The 20,432-nt window shown below is 39.7% G+C and overlaps 1 protein-coding gene across 2 annotated transcripts in view; it reads right to left on the bottom strand.

Moving 5' to 3' along the window:
* LOC120726889 (oxysterol-binding protein-related protein 10) overlaps positions 1-20,432 on the bottom strand; it is a 97,717-nt gene that overhangs the window by 56,513 nt on the left and 20,772 nt on the right. For both annotated transcript variants that reach the window (XM_040020909.1, XM_040020908.1), the window contains exons 3-4: positions 4,546-4,625; positions 1,837-1,905 (exon numbers count right to left, since the gene is read on the bottom strand). In XM_040020909.1, coding sequence (XP_039876843.1) covers positions 1,837-1,905; positions 4,546-4,625 — 149 coding nt within the window. The remainder of the gene's footprint in view (positions 1-1,836; positions 1,906-4,545; positions 4,626-20,432) is intronic.

Here is a 20,432-nt window from a genome sequence, read left to right as displayed (position 1 = left end):
CCTTGTGGGATTGGTCATCACGCACTGTTGGAGCTGTGCGGCAGCCCCTGGGTTGGGGTAGCTACTGTCCCACTTGGTCTTCGGATCGCTTTCTGCCTTTCGGCTTCTGCAGTATTGGTTGACTTATACCGTGTGTTCAGACTTTCCTGCATGGTTCTCTCACAGAACGCTGGTGTTCTCAGCTTGTTGGTTTTTGCTATTGGTTGTGACCAACTGGGGTTTCTGGACTTTTGAGTTCTCATCACCTCATCAACACTTTTTGTTATATGTTTGAACTGTGAAGATTGGGAAGTTTTTGATGGGGGTAGAGTTGTTCTCATAGCACAATTACCACACTGCCGGCTGCCATCTATGCTTGTGTACGCACCTTAGTTCAATATTGGTTTCTGGCTCTCATCATGGTGCACTTTGCTGGCTTTTCAGGGGTTTTGGTATTATGGAGATTACAGGTATAGCTTTACAAATGCACACACACACGCACGCACGCACGCACGCACGCACACACACACGCACACACACCCTAACGATGTATCAGAATAATATTAATTGACGGATTGCTATTTTTGCTGACAAGTCAGTGTCTTACAGGCAAACTACAGGAAATGTTAGCAATCTGCTAACAACCAAAGCAATCTCAAGGTGGTTTTCAGTGCTGCACCATATATTTTTGTTACTAATATCAACTACAGACTATCAGCAACCTCCAGCAACCACTTCCCCACTGCTCCAAGATTACAAAATCTTCCCCTACAGACTGATTTCAGGGGTTCTGTGTCCAGTCTCTGACTGAGGGCTAAAAAAGGACATGAAGCCACAGCTTAGGTTTCCAAAGTTGCAACTGAAGAAATCTAGAACAACCTTTCAGACAGACAAGATCAAGGCAGAAATATCTGCGCATAACGCACAGCACCACGTTGGGCAATAAAGTGACATATCATCACAAACGTGCCGTACAAACTGTCATTAATTCAGACTGTTTTGTCCAGCCCAAAGGATATCTGCACATACCTCCTACTGATTAGAAGCATGGCACACAAGCATATTCTTGCACTACTTCAAAATAAAAGCCATTTTTGACTGCACCTTTAATGGATCAACATCTTTTTCCATAAAAACTCACAAGGAAACGAAATCATTCGCCTCTGTTTGTAATAAATCTTTCCCGACACACTTTTTGTGTCACAGAGGTGAGTTATCGGAGATGTGGCTGCGCCTCCACCGCCAGCTGCCTCATCAACGGAGTGGCTGCAATAACGATCTGTGAGGCAGACACCGAGGCTCAGGGACGGATTAGACCACAGCACTGCGTACAGTAATAACAGCTGCTGCCGTGGAAATGCCCCGCAGTCACCGAACGGGAACAAAACGGCTACTCAGCTCCACAGGCCAGAAGGGAAAAGAGTGATAGAGCGCATTGTCTTTCCATTTTTTCCTTACTTATCCAATTTTCTCCCATCTTTTGATTGCTTTTCTCATTATGGCCAAGCAGAGTAATTGGAATCCCCCCCCGCTCCAGCTGTGCAGCGGTTTGATGTGTTGAAGAGCTACATGTTGAATAACAGTTGGCAAACAGGCAACATAATGAGGCTGTAAACTATTTAATTGTTGAAAAAGACGCACAAAATCTGGATTTTGTAGGGAGCTATATGCAGCAGACTGATATCTACGCTCAAGGAACAACAGAAGTTTTCTCTCTCATGGTTTAACATTTGAAGCATTTGAAGGTGAACCTGTGTGTGTGTGTGTGTGTGTGTGTGTGTGTGTGTGTGTGTGTGTGTGTGTGTGTGTGTGTGTGTGTGTGTGTGTGTGTGTGATATTTGTCTGTCATTTACTCACCAGCAGCTCCTGGCCTCCTCCTGCTCTTTCCACACTCAAGTGTTCATCTGAGCCCTTTAGCTTCCTCACCTGAAACAAAAAGCATAAACTAAGTAAAAAGGAAGAAAACCTATTTGAAAAAAGCAGCTGCTTCCAAAGAGCAAAGAACAGTAGAAAAAAATGTATAAAAATACAAATTTCATCTTAAAAGTCATCTTTAAAGTTCTGCAAATTTAGTATGCAAACATAGTGAATACATACACAAGTATTTCTTTTCTATTCATGAAGCTAAAGTGAAAAAGATGCCAGGAAAATCACTACACTCAAAAATCTTTGCATTACAAGTAAAATATTATGGTGATTAAAATCTAAATCTAAAAGTTTGTTTCTCTTTTTATCCTGTAGGCTTTATCTATGTTCAAGAATATAAATTAGCCCAGAAGTCCACTTAGCAACCCCTTGGCAATGTGTATCACTGGTGGGTGTTCTTTCCTGTGGGTTGATATCATTCGCAAAGATGGCACCTCAAAATACTTTGGTATCTAGCAGATTACTGCATTTGACCTTAGCTTTCATGGAAGATCCCAAATTGTTTGGAAAACAAAGAGTGAAACTTGGAAAAAGTCCAAAACAAACCAGAAATCAGAAACCTCACCCTCAGAGCAAAAGTTGTTACCTTACTGCTGCAATTTTACGAGACACAAAAGAGATAATTCAAAAGATAAACGCTGTGAACTCTACATATTCCAGTGTTGCAGTACCAGATAGTGATAGCCTCAAACAAGCTTCTCCAAACTAACAGTTTGTACAGATGTTCATATAATGAAGTGGCTAATAGGATCAGCTCTAAACTTTACTCAAAAAACAAACGATGAAGTACATTCTGAGTAACTGCAATCTGACGCAAAAACCTAACTTTAATACCAAAAGTTTGCAGAAATAACACAGTTTGGATTTTTTCTCTTGTTCATGCACTGCTGATTTTCACACTGTCACCACCGGCTGTGGAGCTCCACAAGGAGCTCTATAACAAGCCTCATTCTCCACTGGATCAGGCGAATGGGGATACACCCCACAGAGATACAGGCAGCACGCACACACCGACACACATAGACCTAATCCCTTGACGACCACACTAAACCCCCAAAGAAGCAATGGCCCAAACATTATTCCATGAAATCCATATTTGGAAAAAAAAATACAGTTTTTGATGAAGGTAGTTATAATGCACCCAACTCAGTAATCCATCTGGAGTGAGCATACAGAGATAAGAAGAGGACAGTGACGCCAGGGACTCTTAGCTGCACATGCATCCTTTATTAAAGCAGCAGGAGCGCTCTACTACACAATATTTCCCTAAATCACTAAATCAAAGGAAGGACTAAAAATATTCTCAGATTAATCAGCAGGCAAAGCTTCACAAGACAGATGAGATGAGTTGGGCAAAGGGTGTCAGCCTCACTTTTGTTGCCGTTTTCATTTTATTTCTTGCGTACATTAACACATTTCTGTATGTCTCGTTCACTTTCTTTTTCATATTATTTGTTTCCTTTTAGAATGAGTCGCTCACAAAGTCAGAGGCACAGAGTTCATCTGGAAACGTAACAGTACTTGTTGTCGGCAGAGATGTGGCATTTATCTGGATGGCATTTAATAAAGTCTTCTGACTGCAGATTTGCTCACTGTGATGAGCATTCATAGGGCGAGTGCAGAGAAGAATCGGAAAATGTAACAAACCTCTGTAAATCACCCGAAAGAAGATGCCACGCGCAGTGTGTCGAGGTTAAAACTATTCAGCACTATTACTTTCATGTCATCCATTTCAGTTTGTTTCATCACCATCCAAGATCATTGTCAAATAAGTACAAGAGCCAATGTACTACACTCACTTTGAAATTCAGGATGCAGCCGGAGTTCATTGTTGTTTTTCCTGCTATAACACAAACGCTTTGGGAAGCTATAACCCAATAACTCTTTGAAGTCACTTGTTTTTTTGTTTTTAAAGAAGCGGAAAAAATGATATTTTAGTGCACTATGACTACGAATCAATGACAGGAGGAAATAATAAAAACAGTAGTAGCTCATCTGGCTCACAATCCATAGCAAGTCACAGGTTATTGTAGCGCGCGAAGTGCTGAAAGAAAGATTTTATTGTCAATTAAAATCAACTGAGAAGTTAAGGAAGCTCGCAAACAGCCAAATCTGGGACAAATTAATCCAGTTCACGACTAAATAAGATCAGGAGTATTATGATCTAGACTGTATCTTGTGATGGGTCGTTAATTAAGAGACCAATTAAAACTTAAAATGACAGGAAGAAATCTGTCACTTTTCCATTTGCTCAAAGCCAGCCGCTTAAAAGCAGAATAAAAAGAAAGAGGGCAGGAATTCCTTTAGGTACGCTGCACAGAGGTTTCCACCTGAGGAAAATCCTACTCCTGTCAAAAATAAATGAACAAAAACAACAAAAAAAACTTTGTACTGAACCCAGTATGAGTTTGCAACAGTATTCTATTTCAGGCCTTTATAAACAGACACACAACAGAACATTAATCTCGAGGGAAATGTCAAGGTTCTCTGCTGACTTATCTTCCTCAGCAACAGACACCAAGAGCTTAGACCAGGGTCATGTTTATAACATGTTTCTGTGTGTGTGTGTGTGTGTGTGTGTGTGTGTGTGTGTGTGTGTGTGTGTGTGTGTGTGTGTGTGTGTGTGTGTGTGTCTTTTACCTTGGCACTGCTGTCAGAGTGACGTCTGGCACATGCTTGGAGCTGGCTGATCCAAAACTGCTGCTCCTTGGCATCAGAGGCTACAGAAAAACACACACAGAACAAAAACTAATTAAAAAAATTAAAACCCATCAACCTCCCGTATGCTCCTGACTCGACTAACAAACTAGTGCATGAGTTCAGGTGCCGATCAATACACAGCTATAAGAAAGCCTTCAAGTGTCCACATCTACCAATGGTTAACAAGCACTTATTATCGGCATGAAGTGAGACAGAGTCACGGCTGCAGACAGGGGACTTTATTAAGGGTTCAAGTAGGGCTGCTCGATTATGGCAAAAATGATAATCACGATTATTTTCACTGAAATTGAGATCTTGATTATTTGACGATATTTATTTAACCCTTAAGACCTACTATAGAACCAAGTCCGCCAGAGCTTATATTATATTTTTTACATGTTGTAGTGCCATTTGTGGGAGCATTTCAAGTTGCTATACAACTGTTATAGCTCATATTTTAATAATATGTATGCATTCATTAAGTCCATAGTAACTACATTAATTGCAAAAAAGTGCAATAAACTACAAAAAAAAATTGAAAATCGTTTTTGGTTTTTTTTACATATATTTCTACTTTGAGAAATTTAAGAGGTTTATCCCTCAAAACTTTAAATACAAAAAAGTTGCAAAAAATAGTTTACAACAACAGGAAATTTATTTTGAGTGTCTTAGTGTTTTAGTTTTATTTTGGAGATACATCAATTTTTATATACTGCAGGAAAAACGAAAAAACAATCCTATGATGCAAATTTGCAAAGAAAACAGCATGTGCATCAAAATAAACTATTTCCAGCAGTGCAATTCGAGTTCTAAGCATCCCAGAAACTATTCAGAAAAGTCAAACATGACCAGTATAGGCTTTTAAGGCCTACAAGTAAAAAAAAACTACAATTTCCGCGAAAATGACGTCACTTCCGGTTTCGGGCAGGAAATGGCGGACATGTGACAGTTCGCGCTGACATCTGTTTAACTGTGGGAAGTGTTACGAACAGCTGATCGGATCGGCAAAGGGTGTTTCTGGAATATTGTGTTTTTGTTTCTGCAAGCGCTTTTTATGCAGTTTTTGCAAAGCTTTATGTGGAAGGAAACCGTGACCGAGGACAAGCTGATGGCATCAGATGTAAGTACCACTCCTCCGGTTTATTGCGCTAGCTTACACAGTTCTGGTTCTACAGGGATTTAAAAATAGTTACACAAAACGGAGCGTGCTGCTCTGACCGGCTTTAAAGGGTTAACAATGACTTTAAAAAATAATATGAAATAGTGTGCAACACCACTGAAGTTTTTTTTTTACCTCTCTTTTCCAAATAACTTCTGCTTAGCTTTCCGAGCTTCCCTCGGGTCCTCTTAATCAGCGGTCTCCAACCTTTTTTTGCGCCACGGACCGGTTTATGCCCGGCAATATTTTCACGGACCGACCTTTAAGGTGTCGCGGATAAATGAGGGAGGGGCTAATAATCGGCTCAGTCATTTTTAATGATCGTTGAAAGCCCAGATCGTAATCGTGATTAAAATTCGATTAATTGAGCAGCCCTAGGTTCAAGACACTGAAATGCAGCCCAACTGCATTTCAGTGTCTTTGCTAAACTGTCTTAGTGTAAACACAACACTCGTCCATCTGCCTTTTTTATGCTTGAATAATTTATAGATCAGTGTTAAGTGGCTTAAGGATACATTGCAGTGAAAATGCCCAGGTGCAAGCACTGGAACCTAATCAGCCTTTGCCTTAATAAATAACCATTTCAAAACTGAAATTTATTGACTAATGAGTTAATGATTAGTAAATCATCCCAGATTTATCTGTTATCTATTTACTCACATGTAAATAGTTTTAGTTCCTTCACAGGATGAGACCATTAGATCAAATCCAAGTGAAACTACACAGTGACTAAGGGTTTAGCATCAAACAAGGCAAAGATGTTCCCACACATATTTTACAGTGCTTCAAACAGACAACGTAAACAAGTTGGTTTTACCTTTTTTAAACAACTAGCAGCCTTCTTTACTTTATGTTAAATCAAAATTCTTAAGCAAGTTTAACCAAAGACTTAATTAACCCCAAAAGGCAGAAATGAGTCGGTATGCCGCAAAAAACAAAGAGCAGAGAATAAAACAGCCAACACACAGTTAGCTTAGCTGATCCTCATTCTGCCAAAGATAAAAAATAAATAAAAAATCAACCTACTAGCGCCTCAAAAGCTAGCTAATTAACATGTTTCATAGGTTTCATTCTCCAGCTGTGGCACTGAACAGCTACTAAAAAGTAGCCACGCGCAAATCCCCACATGACCCCGTTACACTTTTCGATTTGTATGGATCAAACATGTTAAACAGTGGTGCAGCATAGCAATGCAGAATTATGCTCTTTGCTTTCCAGGCTTTTTGCTAAGCTAAGCCTAATGGGTGTAGCTACAACAGAGTTCAGGGTACACAAGTGTAAAATAAATAAGGATCTAGATTACGGTTTGAGATGGAGTGAACCGGCTACTGCTTTAAGCTACAAACTTCGCCAAAGGGCGATGAGGGCTGCAAATGAGGCATCAGTGAGGTCAACCTGCAGGATGCCAGCAATCTCATTTGCTTTTGAATGATCACTGAACTTGCTGACTGTGTTCCTGAATATTTGATCATGTTACTTTCTGGATGATGTCCTGAGGGCTGCTATCACATTTGAACCTCTTCATTTTCCTGTCCACGCCAAATTGAACACTCAGTATTCAAGAAACACCAGCAACTCATTCGGCCACTTTGCGAATAGCAAAGTGGCCGCTCAGCTTGCATGTGGTTTTTCCCCTCAGCACAGAAACAATCCAGGCCGCTATCCAAACACAAACCGCCAGATTTGCTGACTAATGCAGTGAGTTGCAGCCTCAGGCTGAAGAAGACGCTGACTGTCTGCTTGCTTTGACCTCTTCCAGGGCAGAACAGAAATCCACCTGATCTCATTTCACTGACTAATTATTAGAGAAAAAAATAACTGTGATGGCACTGATAAAAGTAAGACAGCAGGTCAACTCGAGCTGGAGTACAAACAGTAGAAAAAAGCTTTGATGCACGCAGGTCAGATGTCATTCTGCACTTCTTTTATTTCAATATAGCAAACAATAGAAAGAAGGAACCAAAAAAAGCCATTTTACATTATGAAGTAAAATGCCTTTAAATTCATTAAAATACACCTGAAACAGGTATGACCTGATGATAAACCAAAAAAACGTTAGGCGTATCATTAAAAACGTCTGTAACTACATATGTGACCAACTATGCCATAAAATAAAGACGCGCATTCAACATTTGGGCCAATAAAACCTCATATGACTGTGACATATCACATAAATCACATAAATCTGTTGTCCATCACTCACTTTGATCACTTTCCTCAGGACTCACCTGATACACATTCCAGCCGCTAGCCTACCTAGCTAGTGACAACAGATGCATTTTTACTACTTTATCAAGTGGGGCTAAGCCCAAATCAGCTAAACTAATCAAAGTCATCTCAACTTTGGTTTAACTGAGAACAGCAACAGAAAACAAAAATGTGTCACCTGTCACCTGAAGTCATGAATCCAGCTAAGCTAAAGCTCCTTTTCATCACAAAGCACCTGGAGCTTAAAGACCTTGAACCGTGAAACGTTGAAGAATACAAGCTCAGGAAAGCAACTTTAGAAAAAGCACATATTTCTTTTTTGGCAGCTGAACAAATTGCAAAAAGTAAGCAGCCACACTCAGATGAACATATTCATCCAGTGGTGGTTGATAATGTGTGAATTTGTGCCTGTGACAGAACCAGCTAGTAAACAAAGTTGCACTGCTTGTGAGGATGATGACTGCGCTAACATTCACTCACAGCTGCTAGATAGACTGTGCTCATATTAGCAATTTCTCTGTTCCACTTTACAAAACAGATACTTCTCTCAACTATTTTGGTGCAGTCAAGGGGACAATTTGTAGAGCTTTCTGTTCTACAATCTTCTGTTGTTTTTAAACCCTCACCTTCCTGTTCTCAGCTGATAAGAAAGGCACCTAGTGTAGTCTTCTGCTACTGTAGCCCATCTGCTTCAAGAGATGGTCTTCTGCCTACCTTGGTTTTAACAAGTGGTTATTTGAGTTAATGTTGCTTTCCTCTCCCTGAGGAAGTCAATTTTCCTGTGACCTCGCCCATAGAACGGTAAGTTCATTGGACATTTTCACTTTTTTGGGTCAGAGATGGTTGTGTGTGAAAATCACAGAATTTTCCTAAACGCTCAGTCCAGGCTGTCTGGCACCAACAACCAGGCCACATTCAGGGTCATCTTGACCATGTCTGCATGCCTAAATGTACCGAGTTGCTGGCTTGTGATTGGCTGCTTATAGATATATGATATATACAACTAAGCAACTAAACAACTAAAGTGGCTGGCAAGTGTGTATGCTCACATGGCAGAAAAATAAGGAAAGGCATAAAAGGCTAATAAAAAAGAAGCCCCAATAACTCCTTAGATTTTATGCTTATCTGTTTAAGAGCCATTTCATTCTGCTTTTTGTTCTAATTATGCAGGTCACACAATAAAAATAATGCTGTAAAGTCTGTCCAGATGCTAACTTTACCAAACGGTCCATCTGAGGCTCACAGCAGCACTTGGGAGCATCTTTGCGGAACAGAAAAACAGGAGTGGGACACCCAAAGTCTTTACAAAATCCTCGCATGAATGAGCACAATAGGCCCACAAGACTTATTTATAGATCACAGCGTAAACACTGCTTCAAGTTTACCAGAAAGATGGGCTTCATTCAGATTTAAACTACTACTCTGAACTCTGAATGTTTTGAGTTCAATGAGCCAGAACAGCGAGAGAAAACACACAGAGAAAGTTCAAACTGAACATCCCTCACAACTTCAAATATTCTGCTGCGTTTAGTGACTCTTACTAAGACATAACTGTCAGAAGAAAATATAAAATGCACATAAGCACAAAGTAAACTGAGGCATAACTAAAGTTTTTATTACTTATAAATCTCAGCTGAACCTGAACCAGAACAGCACTCCCACTCTGCACACGCTGAATTAAACATGTGTCTGAAGCAGCAGGTGCCAGCCTCGAAAGGTATGTATATTTATTCCGGACTGTTCAGTGCACGGCACTTGGTTCAGTGTAAGGTTTCCTTATTTCATGCCAGCCACCGAGCCAAAAAGTTTCTGTCAGAAGTCTATTCGTGTTGGCACATCTGCAGCATGAGAATAAAATTTCAAGATCACAAGCTCCAACCAAAATGCTCTGGAAGAGCAGCAGTCGCATCAAAAATAAGCTATAGCATGCCAACAGGATTAGCGCTGACATCTGAACGAACGCTGTGCCAGTTTTATTAAACACGTACAATGTGTGAAGTCATGCTACGCGTTCTTTTTCACTTTTAATCAAACTTGCTCCTCAATCAGAAAATGAGGCTTCCCATCTCAACCCAGGCTCCCAGGAGGTGCCAACTAACTATTTCAAAGGCAATGGATGTGTCCTCAGTGCTGGCAAGAGGAAAATGCAGCAGTGGTTTGGGCAACTGTTAACCTATTCCTGGCGTTCTGGATTTACTGGTTAATCTCATCATAGTAATACAAAAAAAAAAAAAAATCATTACCTTCACCAAGAAGGCTTGTTTTTGGAGGTGTTTGCATCCATGCCATTGTGTCTGCAAACACAATAGCTCGAAAAGAGTTCATTCTGATACAACAGTGTAGGTGTAGTTTAGGTGTAGGTGTGGAGTGGGATCATGTTAATGCTAATATATCGACATTTGCCAGACATCCACCAAGGTGTTCAAGGTCAACTGAATAATTTAATGATCACAAATTGACAAAAAGGTTCATAACTTAGAAACTGATTCTTACAAGTGTGTTGTGTGTTGTCAACAGATAGAAAGTACTGTGTAAGGATTTCAAATATCATGTGATATTTGACCTCTGAGCTGATCTGAAGGTAAAAGTGAATCCTTTTTAAAACTATGCTTCTTACTGCAGTTGTTTGTATTGAAAACATTCATTTATATGGGGAATGACATACGGGAATTCTAAATATCTGATTATTAACTCTGACCTCTTCTTCAAGGTCATATAAGGTAAAACCATAAGAACTGGAAGAAATTATACTTGTATATGGGAATTTCATATATCACATTATTGTTTGCATCAACATATCATGTCATCTCACTTTTACATTTGACATCGACGTTTTTGCCAGTTTGACCGAAAAAGCATTTTCAAGAGAAAGAGAAATATATTGGAGAATAATGTTATGGAGTTTAATCCTCACAAACACCTGTTATCTATCACCCACTTCTACATAATGTACCAAGTACAATGCTATTCCCTTCACAGTGAATACTTCCCAAGAGTGAGTAAGCTTGGTGGAGGTTTGCGCTCTTGGAGTGCTTCTTGTATTAAAATACGTGACGCTGCATGTAAAACCAGAAAAAAAAAGTCAAATGTATTTTCTTTAACTTTTTGTAACGTTTCTAAATTTCAAGATTAATGTGCAATAAAGGCCACATTTATCTGTTTTTGTTTAATTGCTATGTATTTTTAACTTGAAAATGTCAAACTATTTGAATTATTGTTGTTTTGCAGTGATACAAATGGATAAATACTCACTTGTAGCACATTTGTAAATGATTAAGCTTCGGGTACAAAACTGCACTGAGGTTACAAGAATCTGTTTATTGACCACAATCCACACAGCGTTATCTCCACAGGCCAAAGAAGTTAAGGTCACCAGCAAAACTAAGTGGGAAAAGTTTGCTGGAGGAGACGAGAGATTCAGCAGGTTCCTTGCACTGAATAAATGGCTTATATCAGCATGTGCTGACCACTCAGTGCATTTTTATCAACAATTTTAATATTTTTTGGGAACACAGGCATCTGTTTAAAGCAAATGGATTTAATTTTAACAAGTCAGGGGAGAAACCGTTCACCTTCAACTTGTTTTATTCCATACGTCATCCATCTGTGCTTGGTGCCAAGGCTGAGATAAACGAGGAGTTATCTCATAAAGAGGAACAAACAGTACTCCAAGAACAGACAAAGCCCAGCAGAAACCTTGAGGAGGAGCCTCATCTGCCCCCACGCCGGAAAAGCTTCAGAAAGGAGAGACATCAGAGGCAAGAAGAGGGGTCCCTATTTGCCTCCAACTCTCTCAACAACACCAACGACCAGGACCAAGGACCAAGGACCACGACCTTCCCCTGTCCCCCAAACCTCTGACAGGCCTTCTCCCTCCTCGCCACACCTGAAATTCACTGAGGAGATGATGGAGTGGGTCAATGCTGGGCTCAGATCTACCCCCCGGTCCAATCCATTTTTGTCCCCCATAAACCCCCCACCAGAGCAACCAAAGGTTCGCCATTGAGCCCCGCCCTCAACAGAGCAATTGAAGTTACATTGACCGCTCCCAAACACGAGGGGGCAAATAATACCTCTAAAACACTTAAGTTGGCTTTATTAAACGTTAGATCTTTAGCTGGGAAAACATTTTTAATTAATGATTTAATCACTGAGCACAGCCTTGATTTTATGTTTTTAACAGAAACTTGGTTGGACCAAAGTAACAGTGGAGCTGTTCTCATCGAGACGCCCCCTCCTAACTACAGTTTTATCAGTGAGGCCAGGGTGAGCAGGAGAGGAGGGGGGGGGGTCGCTGTCTTATTTAATGAATCATTTCAATGTAAGCAGCTATCTCCTGGAAGTTTTCAGTCTTTTGAATATGTGGCTTTACAGCTGAAGGCCCCATCCAAAGTTGTGTTTCTTAATGTTTACAGGCCTCCCAAATACTGCACAGACTTTTTTAATGATCTCAGTGAACTGCTGTCTGTGATCTGTGTTGATTTCGACTGTGTAATTATTGTTGGGGATTTTAACATCCATGTGGACAACCCTCAGGACAAAGGGACTAAAGGCCTGAGTAACACTCTGGGCAACTTTGGGCTGACTCAGCATGTAACAGAGGCCACACATAATAGACGACACACTCTTGACCTACTGATCTCCAAGGGCCTGAGCATTTCGAAGGTTACTGTGTCTGATGTGGGCCTGTCTGATCATTACTGTGTTTTCTTTGAAAGTAAAATTTCAGCCCACACAAATATATCAACAACAGTGATCACAAAACGGTGTATAACTGAACACAGTAGTGCGATTTTTAACCAGGTCTTCCCATTAACACCTGGCCTGTCCAGAGGTTCAGTCAATGAGCTCGTCAATAGCTTCAATGCTAAAATGTTAAATGTAATGGACACTATTGCTCCCATTAAGGTGAAGGTTATCTCTGGAAGGAAAAAGTCTCCATGGAGAAACTCCACACTGGTGAAAAATGAAAAAAGAGAGTGTAGGAAAGCTGAGTGCAGATGGAGAAAAACAATCCTCCAGGTTCATTATGACATCTATAAAGAGAAACTTCACAATTATAATTTACAACTGAGGAGTGCAAGAAGGTCCTACTTCTCTGACATCATCACTAAAAACAGCCATAATGCTCGGGTCTTATTTTCTACAGTTGACAGGATAACAAACCCTCCTGTGTCAGTGGCAGTTGAACTTCATTCGACCATGGCCTGCAATGACTTTGCCAAATTCTTCACAGAAAAAATCCAAAAAATTAGACAAGCAATTGGTACATCAACAGCATATTCAGGATATATACAGAGTCCACTGAAAAACTGTTTAAACACCATCAAACAGTTTCACCCTATTAACAGCAAAGACCTGGAGGAGATCTTAGGTCAACTGAACTCCTCCTCCTGCTGTTTAGATGTCCTGCCAACAAGTTTTTTCAAAAAGGTCTCAAAGACTTTGGAGTCAGACCTGTTACAGATCGTCAACTTTTCTTTAATGTCAGGTGTGTTTCCAGAACCACTAAAAACTGCTGTAATTAAACCTATACTGAAAAAGGACAATATTGACAAGACACAAATGAACAACTACAGGCCGATCTCAAATCTCCTATTTTTAAGTGAGATTATTGAAAAAGCAGTTTCTCAACAGCTCAATTACTTCTTAAAACAGAATAACTGCTATGATGCCTTCCAGTCAGGTTTTAGACAGAACCACAGCACTGAAACCGCTCTGACCAAAGTGTTTAATGACATATGTCTGAATACAGACAGTGGAAAAATGTCAGTCTTAGTTTTGCTGGATCTCAGTGCAGCATTTGATACAGTTGACCACAACATATTACTCAAACGACTGGAGAACTGGGAAGGTCTTTCAGGAACTGTACTAAACTGGTTCAAAAAATACTTAGAAAACAGGAAATACTTTGTATCAACAGGTAACTTCACATCTGAGCAGACAAGTATCACATGTGGAGTTCCCCAAGGTTCCATCTTGGGACCCCTTCTGTTTAACATTTACATGCTCCCACTGGCACAGATTATAAAGAACAACAAAATAAACTACCACAGCTATGCAGATGACACACAAATATATATCACAATGTCACCAGGAGACAGAGGCCCTGTACAGGCTCTTGGTAAATGCATTGAGGAAATTAATGACTGGTTGTGCCACAATTTTCTCCAGCTAAACAAAAATAAAACTGAAGTAATAGCCTTTGGCGCCAAAGAAAAACGATTACAGGTCACCAGAGAACTTCAATCTATACACCTAAAAACCACAAACCAGACGAGAAATTTGGGTGTAGTGATGGATGCAGACCTAAACTTAGAAAAACACATTAAGACAATAACAAAATCAGCTTACTATCACCTCAAGAATATTTCAAGGATAAAAGATCTGATGTCTCAACAGGACCTGGAAAAACTAGTCCATGCATTCATCTTTAGTAGGCTTGACTACTGTAACAGGATCTTTACAGGTCTACCTAAAAAAAAAAATCAGTCAGACAACTACAGCTCATTCAGAACTCTGCTGCTCGAGTCCTCACTAAGACCAAAAAAGTGGACCACATCAGTCCAGCTCTGAGGTCTTTACACTGGCTGCCTGTCCGTCAGAGGATAGACTTTAAAGTTCTGATGCTTCCCAGTATGAACCTTCCAGATCCCTCAGGTCATCTGGATCTGGTTTTTTATCAGTTCCCAGAGTCAGAACCAGACACGGAGAAGCTGCATTCAGCTTTTATGCTCCTTATATCTGGAACAAACTCCCAGAAAGCCTCAGATCAGCTGAAACACTCAGTTTATTTAAATCCAGGTTGAAGACTCACCTATTCTCAGCTGCATTTGAATAAAACACCAAATCCACACTTTTAAGCTTAAATTTCAAAACTTATATTTTAACTACTGATTTTATCTACTGTTCTGATTTTATCTACTGTTTTTTTAAATCAATTTTAAATCATGCTTTTTATTGTTTTTGTTTTTTAATGTCTCTGTAAAGCACTTTGAATCACCTTGTTGTTGAATTGTGCTATATAAATAAACTTGCCTTGCCTGGCTGACTGACAAGGATGCACCCCCCGGCTGTGGGTAGCTCTGTGAACGGGGTTTTCAGAGTCAAAATCAGAATATTTCTTAACTTCTCTATAACTTCCAGGAGTGTAAGTGTTTTGTTACAGACGCTCACTTAAATATATATATGAAAGATACCAAACAAAAACTCAAAAGTTTAAAAAAAAGAAGAAGAAATAAGTAAAACTAAGGCACTCAAAGTGAAACGCTAAATTAAAATGAAATATTCCAAAGCTTAAAGCAACACTAGGTACGGTCTAGACAAGATATCACAAGTGAAAATAGTCCAGGTGTCATAATGCCGCAGGTGGGATTTCCTGTTGCATACATCATGGCTGAGCGAGTCTTGCGCTCCTGTGGCTGTACAACACAAAGAGTGTGGAGGATTGTCTAATACGGAGCATAACTTGAACAACATCTTCCTTTCTGAAACCTCCGTCAGAGAGTTTTCCCCTCACAGTCAAGAGGTTCGCTGAACGAGGACTTACAGGACATCATTTATTTGCAGCTTATGCATCAGAAACTGTTCAGAAATAGTTTTGAGGGATGTTTACAGACACTGAAGTTAAAAGCAAACAAGGATTGCAAATACTAGAAAGTCCCATTGTTCCTGATGACGTCATTGCTGATGGCGGCCGCATTTATGAAGACAGGATTCTCTGTCTGCATTTTTATTTTTTTATACTTAAAACGAAACAGATCAAAGTCTTTTCTTATTAACAGTTTGCAGCACTGGAATGCTTTTGTCTGTTACAGAAGTAATTAAGGATATTCAGGCACTCTTGAACCTTTTCTTTCTTTTTAAATTCTCATTTCTCTGCTGTACCAAAAACTTCAGGAACTGTGATAGGAACATTATTCAAGTCAAACAGTGCATTTTGTGAGCACCATTAATCCACTACTCATTTACTGGAGATTGGAAAAAAAAGAGAGTCCTCAGTACTCTCTTAAAAAAAGGATTTATGCCAAACATCAGTGAAACTTTGTGATTTTCTGCAGGGGAAAAGCATCCCCTGATAGTTTTTGGGAACACTGGAAAATGTTGCGTTTAACAGAAGTGGGCTGGTTGTATTGGACTGAAAGTTAGCAGGGTTCAAACTCCTCACACAGCTTTTTTGTTTGCTTGTTAAATGTGTAAGTGAATGCAGCACCACTGAGAATTTCTGAGAATAGTGTAATTTTCATCACTTTGTACAAACACATTCATCTGAAGCAAACTGGACACTAAACCAACTCCCCTTTGTTTCCAGAGTATTTTTCACAAATATAATCATCAGAAGATGTTTAAGTGGGAAAATGAGTGCAGCACTCTCCTTGTTAGGGAGAATAAAACAAGGCGGCCACATTTTATCATCGGATTATTGCGGTATTACATCATCACCCAAAACAACCAAATAAAAATCTTCTGAGATTTCTTTTTTAAAGTTAAGTTGAGATGTTATTATTGAGGTTCGGGTTATTTTAGTGCAGGAAGAATTCAATTTGCACTTGTCAATCACTTTCACTGCCAACATCTGCCAGCTACAGAAGGTCTCTTTAAGTGAAGAGGCAACTCTGAAAATGAGACAATCACACAAACGCCGCATTCGATGTGTGTTCTCCCACTGGGAGTGGCTGCTCGCCCCTGCAGGGAGCACACAGTATTCAGTCAAAAACACCTGTAACAAGCTGTCTTTCTGCAAAAAATATCCGGTAACAAGCTTCCCACTTTCTTCTTCTTGTCATCATCCACAGAAATCACTCACTCTGTCTAAAGGGACGACTTACCCGCAGATGAGCAAGCGCCTAAATCTGATGTTTATCTGTGATGTGCACAAGCACAGCTGTGATTTTAGGTAATTAGTCACCTGTATTGAGCACCAGCCTTGCACCTGTGCATATGCTGACACAAGTGATATACGTACAGTGCTGTGCAAAAATCTTGAGTCACTCGTCTTTTCTTTTTATTAACGTAAAGAAATAGGTGCAGAGATTTATTGAAGCATATCCAAAAACACATGTAAAACCAGCATAAAAAAAACAAAAACAAAGTTTGTACGATTCTAACGAGCTGGGAAGTCAATATTTGTTATGACTATCTTTATTCTTCAACACAGCCTGAACTCTCTTTGGCATTTTTCTTGTAATTTTTTTAAGTAGTCTCCAGGAACAGTTCTCTGGGCCTCTTGAAGGACATTCAAAGCTCTTTTTTTGGATGTTTGCTGCCTTTTGTTCTGTTGTCTGTCAAGATGATCCCACACTGCTTCAATAGTGTTGTGGTCCAGGCTCTGTCTGTTTTTCTATCCAGGTAGGCTTTTACTGCATTAGCAATAAAAGTGGGATCGTTGACATGCTGAAAAATTAGGCTGCTGACAATCAGATCCTTTTCTGATGGTACTGCATTGTGGATTAATGTCTGACAGAATTATGAATGCCAGAGTGCCACTGGCTGAAATACAGCCTTCAACCATAAAACAGATATTTTACATATGGTTGTAGACAGTGTTCATCACTTCATCAAACTTACTGCCACCGATTTTTCATTCATTTCTTGTGTAACCTGACATGCCTCAGCCTTTTCTCCCCTGTTTCACTTCCTTAACAATGGCTTCTTGACAGGTACCTTTCCACTGAGACCATTTCTCACTTTAAAAGAATACAAGAAAGTCTGGCTTGTTGGAGGTAACATGTAGAAACCAGAGACTAATGGGCTTTTGCCTTAATGAATAATTTTTTCTGAGCTGAAAGTGATTGACCAATGAGTTAATGATTAGGAAATCAGTCTCAGTTCATCAGTTGTATTCTCATGTAAATATTTGTAGCTCCATTACAACGGTCAGACTGAATCAAAGTGAAACAACAAACTGACTAAATCTTTGGTATTTTTCCATCGGTGTAACTAAAGAAGGGGGAATCCAAAAAAACTAAACAAAAAATTCCTTTGAAAATGTTTGATAAAGCAGCCGCTGTCTAAAGAAAAACTTGTAAAGACCTTCAAAAGGCCTGGAAAATGACTGATTATAAATGCTTAATAAAGAAATATGAGAGAGACTGACTCACTGGATGCAAAATAGTAGTGTAGCATTTATATAAGAGTAGCTGCCTCACTGAGGAGGATTACACTGATCCTGAAATAAATTTAGCTGGGTTTGTCTTGGAGGTGACACTGACAGCTCAATTCATTTGATGAATACATAAAGTTTGCCCTGTAAAGTGAGAAGACTAACAGGAAAATGAGAAGCTGGACCGTGTGCTCATTTAAAACGAGCAACAATGGACACCCGTCCTAGTCTGCTCTTATTTAAAAGTCAATATCCAGCCCACAGAGATGGCTGAGTGATATCTGAACATTACTAGGTGATCAAGAGAGAAGGAGAGAGAAAGAGAAACCTCCTTCCCACTCAATCATGGCACCACCACCACCGCCTAATTACACATGTTTTAATTACAGTGTCATGAAAGATGTTATTGGTTATGATAATGGTGAGTCTGAGGATTAATGCTTGGACGAGCAGTTAGATTTGATTAAAGTGCTGGGAGATATTATGAGCGAGGCACTTTAAACATATATTTTCAAGAAAATGGACGGGCTGACGAAGCCTGGAACAGAGGGAAGAGCTGCCAGGCAATTACAGTAACCAGCAACCAGCCTTCACTCATCAGCACAGCACAATGACATTTGAACCCTATGATTGCTCTTGCTAAAGCAGTCCCAGTGCATTATATGCAAAGAAACGTTGTTGTGATTACAGGCTAACTTTAGATACAATTGCTTTTTCTTGCTTCACACTACTGCACCTCACGATTTATTTTTTTTTTTTTTTTTTTGCACCAAGCAGTTCATTTTAATCTCCTACGCTGATCAGAAAAGAGGAATTTGATGTCATCTTTAAACAGAGTAAGAACGTCCAATTAAGGCAAAAGTCACACATATTCTGAGATAAAAGTTACTATGTGAAAGTGAACAGTGGCTGTTAATAAAGACAAAAGACTGAGTGCTCCCCAATTATTGGCACATTTTAATGATGTTTGTTCCTTAATGATCGCACCCTTAAAGGACTGCAACAGATGTAATCCTTTCCTTTCTTACTTCGCCGTAGACGAGTAGCAGAGTAAAAGTTTACTTCAGTGAAAGTAGAAAAGCTGATCATGTAGTCTGTGTTTTTAAACACCCACCAAAGAAGTTTAAACCAAAGCCAAAGAAAAAAATATCAATGATGTGAATCTTCTGTTCCACCCCCATCCCAAAGATGTTCTATTGGGAGCGAGATAACCTTGGAGGTCATTTGACAACACTGTAAAACATGTTCAAGAAAACAGTTTGAGAGTATTTGAGTGTTGTGATGTGGCGCGTTATCCTGTTGGAAGAAGCCATCAAAGGATGTGGCTTAAACACCACTAAGGGTACTAAGAGCCCTGAAGAAGATATCCCCCAAACATCATTACATCATCATCATCACCAGCCTGAGCTGTTGATGTAAGGCTCTTTCATGTGGTCAAAGGAGCTTGCAAAGAAAAGCGTCTGGACTTCTTTAAGTTGCTTGAAGACGTTTCACCTCTCATCCGAGAAGCTTCTTCAGTTCTATCTTAACAGTCCAAACATCACAATGGCCAATCAGATTTTTTCCCTGCTACCAAGAGCCATTCTGCACATACTCCTATATAAACCCATCAAACCTAACAGCAAATTAAACACATTTACAGCCTGGTACAAAAACCATTTTTGGCCTATGAATGTAATTTGTCTTATGTCAACTCTCAATTGTATAGCAGATGAACTTCCTTACCCATTCAAACGGAATTAAGACTTAAGGTTATGTGTGATTAGGGGCCTGTGATCCTCAGGTCAGAGCATTTTTTTTCCTCCTTGCGCTCACAACACTCATTTCAAAACAGTTCAACTTTTTGAAGGCTCAACTTTTTGCTGCGACTGCAGCAATCAATCACAAAGTGGTTTCTGGTGCCACACTCACTTAGCCAGCAACCAATCACCAACAACCTGTATGTATCCGAGATCCAAGTTTTAAGTAAGTGGCATTATGATATTATTTTATTTATGTTCTTAGCAACAAACATCATACAGTCTACTAACTCATACGGGGGAAAAGTTGCATCAGAGGTTTCAAAATAATACTCCACAATCCTCTGAGTGGAGTCATGCACAGCCTGTGCACTTTTTAAATGCAGTCAACAGTCTTTACACATTTGACATATTTTACACACTTTTCGTTAGCATATGGTCTAAATCAAACAATAACTAACAACAATTTGTCCACAGGGAAGCAAATCAGTAAACACCCAATTACCATTCAGTGGAATTTATGCTGAATATGTACAACAGCCAAAACCGTCCACAGCTAACAGGGGCCATCCTGAGAAGCCATACAAGTCTTACAAATACTAATCAGACAATAACTCTT

The sequence above is a fragment of the Simochromis diagramma genome, unplaced genomic scaffold (genome assembly GCF_900408965.1).
Source record: "Simochromis diagramma unplaced genomic scaffold, fSimDia1.1 OVJJ01000753.1, whole genome shotgun sequence".
NCBI lineage: Eukaryota > Metazoa > Chordata > Actinopteri > Cichliformes > Cichlidae > Simochromis > Simochromis diagramma.
The sequence above is the reverse complement of the archived record's forward strand: the minus strand, read 5'-3'. Positions and strand labels throughout refer to the sequence as shown.